This window comes from Lineus longissimus, chromosome 7 (assembly GCF_910592395.1).
Source record: "Lineus longissimus chromosome 7, tnLinLong1.2, whole genome shotgun sequence".
NCBI lineage: Eukaryota > Metazoa > Nemertea > Pilidiophora > Heteronemertea > Lineidae > Lineus > Lineus longissimus.
The window spans coordinates 9,533,662-9,552,039 of NC_088314.1; the positions used below are offsets into that span (position 1 = coordinate 9,533,662).

The 18,378-nt window shown below is 41.5% G+C and overlaps 1 protein-coding gene across 1 annotated transcript in view; it reads left to right on the plus strand.

The window, feature by feature from the left end:
* The window catches only part of LOC135491750 (uncharacterized), a 129,253-nt gene extending 112,707 nt beyond the window's left edge, over window positions 1-16,546 (plus strand). The window contains exons 3-6 of the mRNA XM_064777874.1: window positions 3,209-3,342; window positions 4,270-4,392; window positions 11,389-11,503; window positions 13,659-16,546. Coding sequence (XP_064633944.1) covers window positions 3,209-3,342; window positions 4,270-4,392; window positions 11,389-11,503; window positions 13,659-13,803 — 517 coding nt within the window. The 3' untranslated portion in view covers window positions 13,804-16,546. The remainder of the gene's footprint in view (window positions 1-3,208; window positions 3,343-4,269; window positions 4,393-11,388; window positions 11,504-13,658) is intronic.
* Window positions 16,547-18,378: the final 1,832 nt, after the last annotated feature.

Below are 18,378 nucleotides of genomic sequence, written 5' to 3' on the forward strand. Positions count from 1 at the left end.
CGTCCCCTTCATTTTAGATGGTTAGGCGTGATAACCTGTGTCAGATCGAACACCGCGCCGGTCAGCCAAGTGCACAGCTGTTGCCTGAAGTTTAGAGTCAATCATATCGTAAATATCGTGGGACATGTTTACCCACATACGTTTTCTTTGAAATCGCAACCTGACACAATATGTTGCACACAAAACCGTAAACATGTTTTCAGAAACGTTTTGTCAATATGCCATAACTCGGATATGCGATTTGATATAAAGATAATGATTTGTCTCATCAGTTCAGTGATATACTGCTGGTTCATTGACTCATACGTTGAGAGGTGTTGACAATTCAAAGATGACGATGATGCGATAAGATTGTGTAATGATAAAACGTCAATGTTGTGGCGAAGTGGTGATCACGGCTTCCAAATGTCACACAGACAAGTGAGATATACCGCTAAACATTGGGACAACACAGACGCAATTACACGGAATCTCGCACTTGTGGACATGGAGCGAATAATCTTGACTAATTTGATCGATCGCCCAAAGGACGCCGGCACAATTACCGTTAATTGACTGGACGAGGAGAGGGATACCTTTCTGGTAGCTAGAACACCTCGCATCAGGTTCATTAGGTATCTTAGCTCAACAGCCAATCCGATTCAAATGGCGATAGTATCAGTCTCCTTTCGGTATAGAAACGAAGTGATGACTTAAATATTTCTTTTTCGTAAGTCCACATGGTCAGCCGCTTCGAAAAGTCCACATATGGTCAACCGCTAGAGCTAGTGAAACTACATTAATTGCCCTTGAAAATAGAGAATGTATTACAAAAAACTTTGAAAAAAATATTATTCGGAATGTGCTTTGTTGGAACGAAGGCGCAGTCAAGCCATAGCCTACTCGTACTCTGAATGTTGACAGATGATAACGCCTGTTCTTATCGCTCGTGACATTAGGTCAGTCACGTCTTTTCAAAGAAACCACAAGTTAGTTACGACCCAATGTTGGGGAGGGTGTTCTACGTTATGATAGATGACTTCGCTATGATGGTCAGTTTGCCAACATTGGTATTGTCTCCTGATGACCAGTTAGGTTTATTATATTGGCTCAGTACACTATTAAGTCTGTACGTGTACATTCTCTATACATACATTTTCGTGATATAAAAAAATTAATGCTGGCCGGGGATTTTCATCAAACTTTGCAGAAGTTTAGTCCTATAACTTTTTGATGTCATAAGTGAATTTGAAAAATGTTTGAAAAAATGTTTGAAAATTTAAGTCATAAGTGAATTTGAAAAAGTTGCAATGATTCTAAATTGTTTTATCGACCTGAATTATGTTAGTTGATATTATCCAAAATAAAAAAGAACCCAAGATGATGTTTGCACACCAAATAACTAACATTCCAGGCGGTATTCAGGCCTGGCAGGGCTTTTAAAGTATTTTATCATATTTCCATTCCCGTGATACAACTAAACAGTTAACATCTGTCAACAAGTCGGGTTCAGAAAGCCCATCAGTCATTTGGCAATCTGCACCTTTCATGCATAATTAGTAACAGTTAAAACTACCAATGCTTTACCGGCTATATAATCATCGAATCAAGATTGCATTTTTTTTCAATATTTCGGGCCTCAGAGACTTCTTCACGTATCATTGACATTAGTCATACTGATACATCTGTCTTCATTACCGAAACGGAAACACCTACCGAAAGATACATTGTGTGCTCTGATGTTTACATGAACCAAGCGGGTCCTCAAAAGCGTTAACTGAACCCTGCCAAAGTACCTTCATTTGTATAAAAAAATGCCCCCCAGAGGAATCTATCAATTACCTTCTTGGATGTGTTAAATCCACCTGTTTATGGGCATAAAACCTCTAAGGACCCATTAGAGGGTCCGCAACTACCATCAATCATGCACAAGCTATACATTCACCCGAGACCTTCATGTTAAAACTCAATTCATGCCGTTATGATGGGTATAATATACCATAAAGATATGAGATCATTTGAGATGCTTTGCCTGGACATTATGGTCCCTATTCGTGGGAAGGTAGATGGCACAATACATTCAGCGAATTGAGAAAGACTGCTTTGGGTGATGAAAGCATTAGGACACGTAGGATATTCATAACAGTGAATTCGAAAGGAAGGATATAAAATATGCCATTAGCGACAAACAACGTTTCCTTTCATTTGAAAACATCCTTAAACCAGTTCTATCTGTTTTTTCTCTCATCCTTTTCATTCTGAGATCACTGAAGTTAATGGCAAGGAGATAACACTGCAAGCCACTGAAATGTTTTGAAGTGAAGCATAATTTTGTTATCCCCAAAATGATAAGCACGTCTGAAAAGCAAAGTCAATCATAGTTTGTAATGGTGTACAGTTGTATTTTAGGAACGATCCCAAGGCATCTTGCGGCAGGACGATGACAGGTGTCACAACGACATGACGTCCGGCTCATCCATGTCATCGGTCGTTCCATTTACATCCCCTGTATCTTAGCCACGACACAAAGGCCTGCAGTGGGAGGATGCCTGTCACAGTGCTGCTTTCTCACAATTTTCGAAACCAACCGATGCTTAATTATCAGACATCTTATAAGCATTCCCTGGATGATAATCGAGTAGCACAGAGAAACACCTCGGTTTTTGAATACTTTTTGACGTTTCCGGCATTTTCTTGGTTGCCGGAGTGACCGTTGCCGTTCTCGTCATTATGGTCCTCGTTACACATTTCATTAGTTGCAAACCTAAAGGAACACATCACTTTTTTGAGATTTATGTGTACCCGACATTCCCTTCGTTGCCAGAATCACTATGGCTGTTCCTACGACTGTGGTCTTTGTTGCGTTTGGTTTCCACGTAAACTTTCTAGTTTCCGGCATTCCCGCCCTTTGTTCCCGGACTCTACGTCGTCGATCTTGATAGACCTTGTTGCGCTTGGCATGGGTGGCAATACTACCGAAACACCTTCTTTTCAATATTCCTTTCTTTGACACCGCCAATGCCGCCCTCATCAGTCCAATTGTACCCGTTACATGTTGCATTACTAAGAAATACCTCATTTCATTTGACAATTTTTCTCCTTCAAGGTTTCCTTAAATGCAGGTGCTGCGGCTTAGTGCTCCATATAGGAGCAGTGCTAAATAGCTTATGTAGAACAATCAATTGTAAAACACACGATTAGTTTTTTTCTCAATTTGTCTCTTTTTTAGCATTCCCTTGGTTGCCGGAGTCACCGTTGCCGCTCTCATCATCATAGTCCTTGTGGCACTTATCATGTGTTGCTGCTGCAGTAGTTGTGTAATGTATAGAAAAAGGGATAAGAAGGCAAAGAAAGAAGAAAGAGGTATGTAGTTAACACTTAACAAGTTGGCAGCACATGCGGTTATTGTTTACGAGGTCTGTGTGTGCTTCCAGCTTTAGTCATAGTGAGAGGAATGCGTGTGTATGCTGATGTTTCAGGATGCTGAAGATTTGGAGGACCGACGGGACCTCTGTGATAATCTCTTTTGGACACATAACTTTTCTTTGAAACTTGTTGTTTTTAGGTAAGTGGGCGTACACTCAGAGTTATTTCGGCGTAGCAAATATCTACACATGTAATTGAATTGAAGCAAGAATTATGTCATTGGTCCTTTAAGCCTTCCATCTTGATTCGACATCTAGCAGTTATTTGGGTCAGGTTTCCGAGGTTGACATCTAGTCGTATAGTGCAACAACATTTGATTACTGTCAACGCACGGACCTTAATTTAAGTTCGTGCTGTCAGTTGAAGTTTTGCCTAATAATTTGGACATTGGTGGTCCGCCTTATTTTCAGCGTTCATGGATGCTCCATTCTCAAATGCGTCCCCACGTGATTTCTGAAGCTTCCGTTGTATACAACCGTTGGAATCTCTCCATAACGAAATAGAAATTAAACCCAGCGCACAAATGACATAAACACTCAAATTCAGGCGATATTTCTCCATCAATCTCGCGTGGCTTGACAATGTCGTTAGAGACCTCCGGTCACGGGGACAGCCTGTGGCATGTTAAGAATACCGCTTTGATGATAACTTCGAGATATCATCCGCGGAGATATCACGTTCTGAGTCTCTGAAAGGCTGGCAAGACCGCAAGCAGAATATTCGACAAACTATAAACGGGGCTCTTTGCGGCAATCCCAAAGCAGTGGTGTGCGCCCCCTGGTTGGCGCATTATTGGCTCCATGAAGCATCGGTGCACCTGTATACAGATTAGCGGATTTGTACATGATTCTTCTTTTGTTTCAGTACCTACCCCTACGACCAGTCTACTCTCGTCCACTACAGCAAACGGTTATACCGTCACCTACACAGTGTGTCAACCAGATATGCACGGGAGTCCAGCAAACTTGCAAAGACCACTACTGGCTGGTAGGGAGACTATTAGCAATCATATAGGCTATTTAGAACCCGAAATCCATATAACTACAGTATAGGGATAGCGCTGCGCCATAACACAAAATGATAGTAAGCACACTTTTAAATCAATGATGCACTGGTTTAACTTCTCTAACGTCTGGGACCTGCTTTAAAATTCTCACACATCTCCTAAACATCTCTTATAATCGCACCTATTGACTATTTTTAATTTTTTTAAACTGGGGATACGTCATGCCTGATCAGTAAGGGGTGAAATGGGAGGCATCCTTTGCCGCTGTACAATTCCAAACTTTGTCTTACCATCTGAAGGTTGTAACGCAGTGGATAGCTGACATATCTCCGTATGTGCCTTCCCGCGTTAAATACCAGGGTATCCACCTAAGAGACAGAAAGTGAACTCAACTTGTTTGTAGATAATATGTCTATTGTTCCCTTTGTGTTTCATAATTAGGTCCCATGGTATAATACGGTTGCCTCTTTTCATTCATCTTGCCTATAAAGGAGGTGAAATTTTATAAACCAACCAATCTTTGGGATAGGGCTATATGGAATTGGCATGGCGTTTTCCTGCGTTTCTTTGCAATTAATGTCATCATTGCGTTGCCTTTTCAACAAGGTATATATCTTTCTCATTTTCAAACATCTCGTCTAGAAGGAATTTGAAAATGTCCATGCATCCTTGTAAGCTATGTACGTGTATCTCCGATTATTTAGCCCGCCGCGCTTGTCAGAAAGTCACTCCACTGGGCTGACTTATTCGAAAGCGCATCGAAACCCAGGCGTCTTTAAAGACAATCTCTAATCCACAATCTTGCACGAATGCTCTGTCATCTAATAATAACCTCTCATATCTTGTACATGTACTCTTGTTAACTGAACGCATGTCTGTGCGACTATCTATCACCTTGCCTAGTGCATTGGCTGCGGCGTAGATTTAACCATACAGAACATGCTATTGATTAGTAAATCTAGATCTTAAAGGGACAATATAGGCAGCAGCTAGGCAGGCATGATAAAATTACACAAACTCGCCAATAGGGGTCTCTCTCATCTCACAGTACGTCGAATTGATTCATGCTTGTACGAGGAATATACTGCGCCGAGTCTGACATGACCAAGGGCCCTTACTGTGCATACTAGTCACTTGAAGATGGCCAAATTAGCCCCTCTGCTACTGTCTATAATCCCTCTTTAAGGATCGTTAGGATCAACACAAACTTGCCTCTTATTTTGATAATTTGATAACATCAAACGTATTGCAAGGCCGATGACCTGGGATGTCCGACCTGTTCTCTTATCGTATATTACGTTCACGCTGAAGGCGAATGGAAACCGTTTTCCGGAGACCGCCCTCCGGAAAACGGTTTGGTTAAATCGCTTTCAAGCCGGGAGTAGGACAGCTCAGATATGGTTTGCATCCGCATTTGAGCAATCGTTGTTATTCAAATAGGGGAACAAAGAACCCGAGAAATAAAGCTCCTGGGAACAGAGAACCGAATAAGGAACATAGAATCTCAGCCATGGGGAATACATAGAACCAGGAAAACCTATAGAACCATTTACTATGTAATCTGGATTACACCTGTTTGAGGTGGAATCCAGAATACGTTAGGTGGAATCCAGGATACATAGAATATGCTGAACATTTAGGACTCTGGAACATAGAACCCACAGAACACAGAACTCGCGGAACATATAGAACCCGGGAACATATGGAACTCGGGATTCTGGTACATATAACCGGGTGAGCAAAGAACGTGGGGAACACAGAACTCGAGAAATATGTGATGATCTCATTCAAACTCCCTTCGCTGTGATCCATCTATGCATCCGTTAATTAAACGAATTGCATGTCTCTAGTGAGATTATAGAGCAGCTTCCTTAGTAATTATCAAGAGAAATTAAATGAAGTGAATGTCAGATAGATTCTTTGGGGATCATGCTAGTCTTAATCAACATCCTTTGGAGATGCTTTAGATTTTGTTGACTGGCGTATGGGTGAATACGCGATATTATGATACGGGATCGGGATATGCATCGAGATTGGACCGGGCATTCACCCTTATATGAACACTAGCAAGGCAGACTACACTCATACAAATTAAGGTTTTTCCTGGGCAAAACAAAATTTATTTGAGATTCTGAATAGCCTTGAAAAGGTGTTTTATTTCAAATATAAAAACCTCTTCGAGGTGCATTAATGTGTTGGCCGAAAAACCTTTAAAATTTTTTTAAAAGCTCGAATAACTTTATTTCTAAGAGTGATTACAAATAGTATCAAGTTAGTCGAGTTGCTACCAAAAATTACAGCTTGTGTCTTCAAGAACACGAGCCGCTTAAGGCTCAGTTGGTGTATTCAGTAAAAATGGGAGAAAGTGCAGTCTGTCGATGCTGCATGGGCGTGGAACTGGTAATGTACCGGCATATATCAAAAGTTCTGTTCAGGTAAGGCAAATAGGCACGTCACAACGCCTCATTGTACCATCATTGAAATATCATTGTTCTTGTCCATGACTGTAGCAACTCTTGTCATGATCAGTTGTACATGTAGAATAGAAGTCAGGAGGTTTGAAAGAGAAAACCAGTAAGTGTGGTCGGATTATCTATTCTTATGATAAAGTGTCAAGAGGAAAAGGGATTCTATCGTGCACTTTTAATCTCTGAGGAATTGAAGGTCTTGGATCTCTATAAAACTATAGTAACCCGTGACACCCATTTGGAAGGACGCTCATTTCAAGGGGACGTTTAAAACTGTTACGCGGGGTCAGATGTCAGGTAAATTCACGTTCCTTTCCCAGGCGTCAGTAAAGATCAGTGAGACGTATGAAATGGTAAGTGAGCAATCAATCGCTGTCCATCATAAGGGATCAACATGGATGCCGCGCTGGCCGTCGGCAAATGTCGGGTGTACTGTAACTGACCGCTGACATTTTTTATGCTTAATGCTGACTGGAAAGCCGGAGGAGACGTCTGGACATAGATTCCGAAATTGGTTTTCGATTGAAACTAAGGAGACCTAGACCAGACTGGCTCACTTCGGCGAGGAGGGGAGGGGGTAGGTTGCGCAGACTGTTCATGGTATCGACTATTTTTACCTTGTGCTATCTTGACGTACCGTATGAAGCACTCGATGTTTACCAAATTCCTCACAACCGCAAAACTCAATCTTCACAACAATTTTTGTAATCGAAGACTTTTGAGAGAGCTTTTCACATAGCTCCGAAGCCGTATCGGAGATAAGGCGGTTTACCACGATCAAAATGTCTATGACGGTGGTCATGTCAGCTGTTAATCAAGCGTTGAACCAAGATATTCCACTTTTAACAAGAATCCAGTGCGTTTATTGGTTTGGTAAGGTGGATTTCAATGGGTAACTTCCGATCTTTGACTACATTTTAGCAAATTTTGCCAACAAAGGTTCAGGCGATTAGTGGAAATAGGCAGACAGGGGCAGATTTAAAACTAATTTCCCCTCGAAATGTCCTCCTTTATCCGTTTATCCGTTATAACGGAATTACTTGTTCTCTTGTCTCTTTAGTTGATTGGATTATCTAAATGGAAGGCTGGTGCATACAGGGTATGATTGAGATAGTGATATGGGGGATAATCGTATCAGAATGTGTGGTTGTATTAAGGCTGATGAATTGGCCACTTTTCACGAACAAGAATATGGACTATTGGTCTTCCAAAATCCCTCTACTATTCAATCAGAAAGCCCTTCTGCGCCGGACAAGCACATTTTCTGATTGTAAAATACCTGATCGGAATTCCACATAGATGCTTTGGGAAGTGGTGAATGTTTTCCCCGAGTGTCACAGAGGGGTACGTGAACCACCAAAGTTGCTACATTACGATTGAATGACGGTGCAGTTGTATCGTAAATTTTTCGCATGTGAAAGCGACGACAGAAGTGAAACCACACTTCCAAGAGTGATAATTGTAATAAAACATTCTTTGCTGCACCGATCTCCTTAACATGATCATCACACACTTACAAAATGCAGTAGTTGTCAAGGACCCGGGATGACATCCAACTCTACATGGTTGCTTTAGGCTGAACAGATCCTGCAAGGGGTGACACCAGTTCGCAACACACCTACAACCACCCTCACCATGTACACAATGCCTACCATTGTGCGGAAAAGGATGACATCCAACATGGCTGCTTAGATCACACCTGGGAATCAGCACCAAGGCTCAGTAACCTATCAGCAACAGGCCAGGGGCATCATCTCCGCGACTCTGATAACAAGCTAATATCGGTTTTTTTACGGTGCTCTGTCGCTCGTTTGTTTAACGTTGGTATTCTGTTAACATTCAGCGTGGTCGGAGACTGTGGTAAGCAATGCGTTGCTTAATTGCCTGGATAGTCGCAATAAACGCATCAGGAAAAAAAAAACCCATTGTAAAACACGTTGATATCCAATAAAGACAATGAACGTATTTAAGTGGTCGTCACGGGTTGGATGAAGACCAATAAAAACAGCACTTTGTCAGGTACGCTGATCCCACTGTACTGCGAAGCACAGGTATAGCCAAGTGCACAACTTTCTAAGTGCTGGCATATTAATTTAATGATTGAACTAGTCTGGCAAAAACATATTAATTGGTTGACGAAAACATCAATAATGGACATGAGGTCATAAATGAGAGTACCGGTAGTTAAGTAATTTGTTTAAATATTTTCCCCCCAAATTAACTATTAACAGGTAAACCAACTTCCCTTTAACCAATGATTAATATCAGGTAAGATAATCTTCGGTACCTTTAACCAAAACACCTTATAAAGAGCAGATTAATCGACATTTAAGCTAATTTACCTTTAACCCACCCTGGCTCGCCATGCTCACCGGGTAACCCATGCAACCTGTAATAAACCTGGTCATTACCATCCCGGCCACCGATAACATCAACCTATCCATCAACTTTCTCCAGTCCATATGCCCGTAACGTATTTATCCCTCCCTACCACTTCTACATCACCGACAATAAGTCCGCAGATTTTTCAAATCGAACTCAGAAATTATCAGAATGTTGACTTGGCAAATTTGTTGATGATAGCATGTGCGTATGTTGACCAAAAGCCATCCATAAGTCGAGATCATTCGCGATGTGCTCGATATGATCACTGCCTATCCAAGGAGGGAGCTGGGGTGCGTATCCATAACAGTCGCGTACATCGTGGTACATAATGCATTTAATGGTACCTAAGACCGTATGCAAACCTACCACATGTAGATCGCTATCAAAAATGAAATCAAATATAGACGAGTTCTTCATCAGTATGTTGAATCAAGATAACTAGCAATCATCTCAGTTGACAGAATAGCTTGTGTTAGCTTGTACTCGAAGTGACCTTTTCGATCCTCCTCCTGTCTATCATGTCTTCCTAGATATTCTGTCGCACAAATCGTTTGAACGCACCCAAGTAGCACAGCCACACATGATGCGAATGGGTATTACTCTCGCTAAGTATTAGCCGTTTCCGAAAAGGCTAATACCGGGGACATTATCACTGCGTTGGCTTTTATTTCAGTGGCATTTTATAATGCTGTTCCTTCAGGGGGCGCGAAGGCTAGATGAAATTGAATGACAATGATGATAATGATGATAATAATGATATTAATGATAAAGATGATTTTTAGGCGCTTTTCTCCTTTCTGAAAAATGCTCAAGAGCAGCCCTCACGCGACAAATATATTCTATTGCACGCACTGTCTCCTGAACAGTCCCATCTGGTAGAGATTCCCCGGAATGGTCGAGGGAGTCCATCTGGCGACTACGCGTTGGTAGAGGAGCTCCAGAGCACCCGAGCCGCTTATATGGAACTAATTTTCGACCCTCATGTTCTGGCAAAAATGGTCAACCCTTAGAAGTAGAAGTAAGTGGTGAAATAACGAACATGGTCTATTTAGCTGAGAAATGATACAATGTCAAACTTGAAGAATCAAATTCGTCTGGCCTCAGCTTGACAACGTTTCGGTCATGATCCCGACCTCCACCAGCGCATTAGCTATCACGACTTCGGCTACTAGATGGTGGAGAGGGGTGGCTCGGCACGTCCTTCTCCCGTTAATCATCAAGGAGTTTGACCTCTTGTTATCAACAATGTTTCCTTGGTTCCGGCTTGTATTCCTTCGCATACCTCCTTCGTAATAATGGGTATAGTTTGTTCTTCCTTCGTAATAAAGGGTATAGTTTGTTCTTCAAGGCGTTGGGCAGTTATGTTTGATTTCTTGATTATGGTGGACAGGTCTCATGTTATCATTATGTTATTCGAATACTACATTTTTGTAACTTTTTATAACTTTGTTTCCTACGGATAGCTGTCATTTTAACTTGGCCTTATTGTTAAAATTCTATTGATTTATAAAATCATGATATACTGACTTTTCTGGTTCTGAAAAACCTCACATCTTAAAAAAATCTTCATTATCATCATATGGTATTTCTTTTTCAAAATAGAAAAGAGTTACCATATCTCGAATGATCATGTAACGTCTGCAATAAGATACTTAATTTAAACGGCCCAAATTACCTTTGAGGGCCATTGCAGTACTAGTACTGCAAATCGCGTATATGACATTAAGTAAGTACGTGTACATGTAGTTTGCCATATTTCACAATAAGTTACTGGTATCCTGCCTTAAGGGTGAACATAAGATGCTGAGCATGTTTTTAAAACAGCAAAAACGAAATGGATACAAAATCGATCCTACGAAATGTACAATACCACACTCTTAACAATAAGGTGTTTGAGCTTTTGAAAACATTAAAGGGTTTTTAAGCCAACACATATATGCACCTTGTATTTTAAATAAAAAAAAGATTTTGAGCCTGTGCAAACCTCAAAAGGGTTTTTCCTTTTCCCTGAAAAACCGCCATGAGGTGCATTTTTGTGCTGACTGAAAAACATTCTGAAAGGTTTTTTCAAAAGTTCAGAATCTCTTGTTTTAAGAGTGCAGTTGATTCAACTCCTCTTTGCAGATGTACACAGCGAGCCATTCCCCGGCTACTCCGAGGGCTACGAGGATCTTCCGCCCTATCCTGGCAATAGTGGGGTACAGCCAACCAGGAGGATGAACAACGGAAGCCAGGATGAGTAAGTTCATTCAAACATGTCATGTAGAATTTTTGTTTGCAAATATCCCAATTTAACTGATATGAGACCGTCTCCGATGAATATCAAAGAGGCTAAGATGTTATGCTTATATGGTGGTTAGAATGTCAATTCATTCAAAATGTTCAATTCAAATATGGGCTGTCGACACCATGCTGTCCGATGGTCATGATTTATTCATTTTCCGGTTTGGTATTTGTGTCGACCTTCCGACCTTCCATTTACGAAGCTGACACTTCAAGCACGACGTCATTGGGTGTTACTAAAACCATTTTACTAAGCTTACACGTCTTCAAATTGTGCTTTCTCTCCCGAGGACTGTAATTCCGTTTGCATACTCTGATGGTTCAATGACTGCCAGTCTTTCGCCATGTTCACACGTAGAACCAACACCGAAAGGAACAGCAGGGTGATACTCCAGTCATCGGCATTTTCATCACCAAAAACCCGGAGCTAACACACTGACTCAACAGTATTCACACATTCCTCTTTTCACCCTATTGGCTCCATAGCTGACGTGTGAAAGGCAAAACCTTGAAAAAGCAGCTTGGCTGTAATCCCTTGACCAATTAGTGGTCTTAGCCACCTGGGTACTTTCATCACTCGTGGTAAGCAGGGTGACACCGGCAGAAGAAAAATACCTTCAGTCAACATTACATGGAATTCGTCGTTACGGAATCTGACACATGAATCCGCGATCTTTTTAAGTTACCGTTAAGCTGTCAACATCATAGATTTGCTTTTCCTAACCATTAACTGTTTCGACATCTTAGCATCCCTTCTTACCTGCCCAGAAACCAATCATTGAGTGGTAAGCAGAAATAACGACTCGAGGTCGTGGAAACCTTGAACAAAATGAGACGCGGACGATGCGGTTATTGACATGGGGATTGGTCTCAGGTTTTGTTAACAGGATGCTCAATGGCGTCTTCTCAGTCGAATATCCGATCTCTACTGCAACTCCCTCCCAAAAACATGAAATGTACATGAAGAAACTAATCCGCGTTGACGTGATAAGGTCATCCTCTCAGTTTCCTTCGCCTAACGATATTAATATTGTCAAGGACATTAATGATCATTGTTACCCTGGGACATTACAGCCAGTATGTTATGCCAAACATGTCGCGAAGCGTATGGGTGACTTTCATGGACATGATATACGGGTAACAGAGCCGCCAAAGCCAGCCAATTTCCCCTTGCTAAGACCGCAGCCGCCGGGGGATTGTATGAGATCGACCAAACTGTTAAAAAAATAATCTTTCTTTTAGGTGCATGCTGGCATGTGCCGTAATACGATAGTAACAATGCATTCATATCTCTCATCCATTTCACTGTTATTTGCCTGAATTGTCTACACGTCAGATGTACGGAGTGGGTAAGGGTGATGAATTGCTTTTTGGCGGAGGCATGAATTGGAGTAGACTGTATAAACAGATGAGACAGATGGTTGGTGATAATGGTGTCGTAGACAACTCAGTTATGAATAATTTAAAGCGTTGTCTTTCTCCTGGTAAGATCGGCGGCTAAGCTAGCTCGTGCGGGGCTGGCTGTTTTATGAGTGCCAAGGCAATGTGAAATAGCGCCACCACAGGGCACGCACTTACAGCATGGCAGTCCGTAGTAAAGGTATAGGTCTACCTTAATTTGCCCATAGTGAAAACACAGCTCTCCTAATATCGTTTTGGTGTGGTAAAAAGGGATAAAAATTAGAATTGCTTTGCCTAGCGCCCCTCAAAATTAACTAGACTTTTTTCTGTTTCTGTCGTCATTTCTTTTTCAGGTATGCCCATTATATTTTCAAGGCTAAACAATACCACTACCCACTGTGGCCACCAAAGAAAAAAGCTTTGATGGAACATTTGCTAATCGCCATGTTTTTACGCGACGGCATCTCTGGGCAAAGACGAGATCCTTGATGAAGGACCATCGACCCGAATTGGCGCCCAGCCGTGGTTGCAGGCAGCAAACGATCGCTAGACAACAATTCTTAGAGTACTACATTCACCTGCGTCACAGATGGAAGTTCGGAAGGCGCACGTAGTAACCGTGATTTATTTACAGTCATCGGGAAAAACTTATTATCTCTAAACATGATTTGTTTGTTATTCATCTTCAAGGTTTGTTTGTTTATTTGCAGTTTGTGTTCTGAAGATTGCAACAACAGTGATGAGGAAGAGGAAGTGGGAGACTATGACAATGTTTGGGTCCCAAGGAATAAACCGAGTAAAAAATGTGTCCGGATAGTCTTACCCGAACAGGAATACGACGAATACGGTAGTTGATGATGTGAGTGCGCATCACGACTAGAAACTATGGTGCTATATATATCCTCGATGGACCTCCATGTTTAAGGCTTCAGGGAATGTCGTTGATAGGAAGAAATGTTTCCATGGAAAGCAGAATCTGTTGTCACGATAAATGGCAGCACCTACACCTGCTTTGAATATACGGCTGTTGGTGGGGAACCAGACGACCAATGCTCAAATATCACGTGTGTTTTGTGTATTTCAAAATGGCGGATAGGCCTTGTACAGATGAAGCAGAAAGCCGGCTTCTTGAGGTCTAATGGCAAAATAGTCTGCTGTGGGTTTCTCGTCTTTGATAAGAATTTGTGACTTTTTGGGTTACAGTCGATTAGTGGAATGTGTTTTATTTGTGCCTTATTCTGTTCTGGGTTTGTTCGAAAAATTGGCGAAAGCAAGGATTAAGAGGGTTGCCTTATTTCTAACATAGGCCTTGGAAATAGCGTGGGGAAGTTACTGCAGGCTGTGATGATGTGGAACATGAACTCGACCAGAAGGACACGGTAATGTTCAAATTCGATGTTACCTTTCGTTATTCCATCCTCGTGGGATTGTCAAAACAGAATCAGTTATCAGATTGTAAAATTATCTAAGAAGCATCTGAGACCCCAATATTGGCAAGAGTGGACATGATTCGAAGCATATTTTTTGCGCTATCCGCTGGCACCCAAGCAATTGAAAGGGAGGTCTAAAAATGCCTGTGTTTCCGGGTTGTTTTTTGTTTGTTTACCAATACTATAGGTTGTCAGAAAGACAAACGTTCCTTATGGCATACTCTCGTCAGCATGAGCACCTTGGACGTATTTTGGGGGAGAAATGTACAGTTTAAAGGAGACTGCTAAACTTCTATCAAAATCAGAAAAGTGGAAAAGCCCTTGGACGGAACCTGGAATAGTGGCATTGTGATCAGTCCGGCTACACACGATCAATTGTGATATAGCAGAAAAATATGCACGACGTATTCAACCGAAAGATAGTAGGCCTAGTACTTAGCGATGACTCCAATCATGTATACCAGTATATAATGACATCAGAGAGTTAGCTCTGACCTAAGGCGTATGTTTCTATTTCTATAACTGTATATAGGCTGTGTACATTCGGGACGATTTTGTATCTTTTTCTTCACAAATTCATGCACAGAGGTAGCTTCAGAACGTATGTATTCATATTATTCTGCTCAGCGTATATCCGAGTTGTATTTAGTAAAGGTCAAGCATCACAAGATATTTTGATTTGATGAAAGCAGGTTTCAAGCACCGCGTGAGGAGTGAATTATTCAAAAGCATAAAAATTATAACAGTATGTGGCTTATTTCTTCTGAGAAAACTGAAGCAGATATATCGAGGTTTGAGGGAGCATGCCTTATTATTTTAACAAAAAAGCAACCAAACAGGTTTCAGTCGTTTCTCTCGGATGCCTCCCCTCCGGTTATTCGAAAAAGCTGGATCACTGGACACCTGAATTTACTGGATTGTGACTCATGGATCACTAGCGCCTGGATGGATTGCCAAATCCCTAATGTTTTTCACTAAGTGCTTCAAGTGCACACACTGACACTGCCAACATGGATTCCTCAGTCTCAGGCTATTCACCAGAAAAATCGCCGGGCTATTACCGGCGGTTCTACAAAAACTACAAAGCTGACAGAAGGCTTGCATTGTAGCTGAATAACGTTCTAAGTCAATGTGTGAATGATTATGGGCATTCGAGTAGACAGTTGTGATAATGACAGCATGAGACTGCATATTGCAACATGTACGGTAGGCCTCCCGGTAGGCCGCGCGTGAGCGTAGGGATGTGGAACCAATCTATAAACACATGAATATCAAATCGCATTTTCCGAACGAACCCCTAATCCAGGCGGTGGTGATCGTTGAGTCACAATCCATTGAATCCAGCAGTCAAGCGATCCAGCTTTTTCGAATACCCCTACCTCTCCCATCATATCACGGTGGTACTTCTTGTTTAACAGGAAGGAAACGTCCAGTGACGATGGTATTTGTTAAGTAGAGAGGGCTTAAGAGTGCTGATGCGACCGAGATATAAAGATATTGTTGGTGTACGTTTTCCTTGCCGATTGGAATTGACCATCCTCAATAACAAAAAAGACGCTCACTGGACTCCTCAACAAGTACGGAATTGGCAACTGTGGCCATACACCATATCGGGTCGTTTAGATATAGTCGATCGATGGATACGATTGTCTCATTGGGGTCCATCTTTGACATTTGGCAATATGGAATATCTTCGATATGTACATTTGGTTATCGCTAATTTGAATTTAGTGTATACCATTTGCTTCGGTTGCAAATGGCAGTATGGCATGTAAATGTTGGTCGTGTTTTTAGTCTACGCGATTGCCATCTGTTTGAAAAGAACGAAACATTTTCCTTATATACATTTATATATATAACTAGTCCACCATTGCCCATAGTGGCCATACACTGGGTTCTGATACTCTGGCACTCGGTTAATTTCCGATATGATTGGCCATAATAGGCGGGTGAAGCATTATTGGGCCATCTTGTAAAGTCTCTGCGGGTACTGCAAGTGGCGAAATCAGGCAAAAATTGACGGGCTCTAGAAACTTTAATGTGACCCACGAGTCAACTCTGCCATGTAGCTTCGTTTTCGGTTTTTTTCACTATAATTTATACGCATGTCTTGAAAGATAATGTAACTACTGTAACTATCATGCATTAATAAAGTGATTTGAATATTATCAGCAAGTTCTTGTCTCATTTCTGTGATATCATGTCAGACATGTTGCTAGCAGAGCAATTTCAAGAAACGTTTTTCATTAAGATGGACCGATTAGTTCACTTTCGAGTCGTCAAAAATAGTAAGACAGAAATGACAAATATCTTATCAAAAGATCTTATCAAGAAAAATAAGGTCAATTACAAATGTATATACTTGCAAAGTTATTGCCAATTACTAGTTTCTTATCAATCTTAATCTTAAGAAGATCTTCTAAGAATTTAGTTGTTTTCTAAGCAATTTTCTTCTTATGTTCTTACTAAGTCATTTTATACTAATATTTTTCTCATAAGATTCTTGTATTATAAATCATAGTAACTTATCTTTACTTAAAGTGTATTTCCTACCACAAAAACAATGCCCGCACCTCAGTATATAGGTATCAAAGCATCATCAAGTCATACGCAAGTTACTGAATGGAACCCTATTGCGGACCCTATTGTCCGCATGTTCAGCAGTCCTAATCTAGCTACATGTATCTGATCTGCGCCAGACTAATAAATAGGAAAGATGACAGACTGTCCGCAATGTCTACTTCCATGCACTGCCATGACTGTCCGCTGTGGTTACACTTGTACAGTCATGACAATGACACAGGTTACCATAGCGGACATGATTTGTTGACAAAGATTATTTCACGATTCAAGGCCGATAGCGTAACTCATGGACAATTTCGTTGGACAGCTGGTCATTATTTCTGTCCACGTTTTTATGAACGACAACGGAAAGACCATTAACAAAATAATGAGCTTAGGCCCACCCTTGGATCTGCTTCATTGAATGCGTATATACGTACTAGTACATATGCATTGTAAAGTCAGTTCGTATAGGTATTTTGTCTGACCACAACTCTCCCGACTCTTGTGAAGTCCACCACGTGCGTAAAACATGTCCAAGCTTCTCCTTCTCGCTGTTTTTGCCGCACTTTGTGTTCTCTCAGACGCCACTTGGGACAAGGCATGCTACCAGTGTACGACGGACTGCGATTCTGCCTCACCGCCGGACATATCACATTTGAAGGCATGTCCTAATAGTGGATATTATGGAAACATTGGTTGTGGCTTCATAATGTACTACACAAAGGATGGATCCGCCCCTACCAAGTACATGAGGACGTGCGCCCCGGAGAATTGGGGCGAGGCAGTCGAAGGATCATGCACTGACAATGTCATTCCAGGGACTAACGACGTTCACCATATTGTGCGATGTGTCTGTACGACGGAGGGCTGTAATAAGGACATGGACACGGTTAACACATCCTTTGGACAAAAGTAGTACCATCAAACATGAATGCAGTCGGCTCATCAGATCCATAAAATCTCGTTATTCAAAACGCACCGCTAGATTCCCTCACGTCAGCTAGAAACCTATACGGTCGCACTCAACTTTCGAAGTCACACAATCACGCCAGCAAGGAGCGCAAAGGCGCATTAAACTAGTCAGCCACACTCTAACACCGGGAAGGAACGTAAGACTGCACTGAACTCGTATGTATGAGTTGACACATAAACCCCAGAGAACACTTTAACGCCGGCAAGGAACGTAAAGTTGCACTTTCACTCATCGGAGTCTCTACCACCTTGAAGGAACGTATGTTTTCTCTACAACTCTTCTGGCGCTCTCTTACGCCAGGAGGGAATGTGCGTAAATCTTAAACTCGTCCGAAACACCCTCCCACGAGGAAGGAATATAAGGCCGTTTGAACTCAAAGCTGTCATACACTTTCACATCAAAAAGGAACTCATACGTTTACTCTCAAACTCTCCATGTACCACCAGGAACGAACGTACTTTG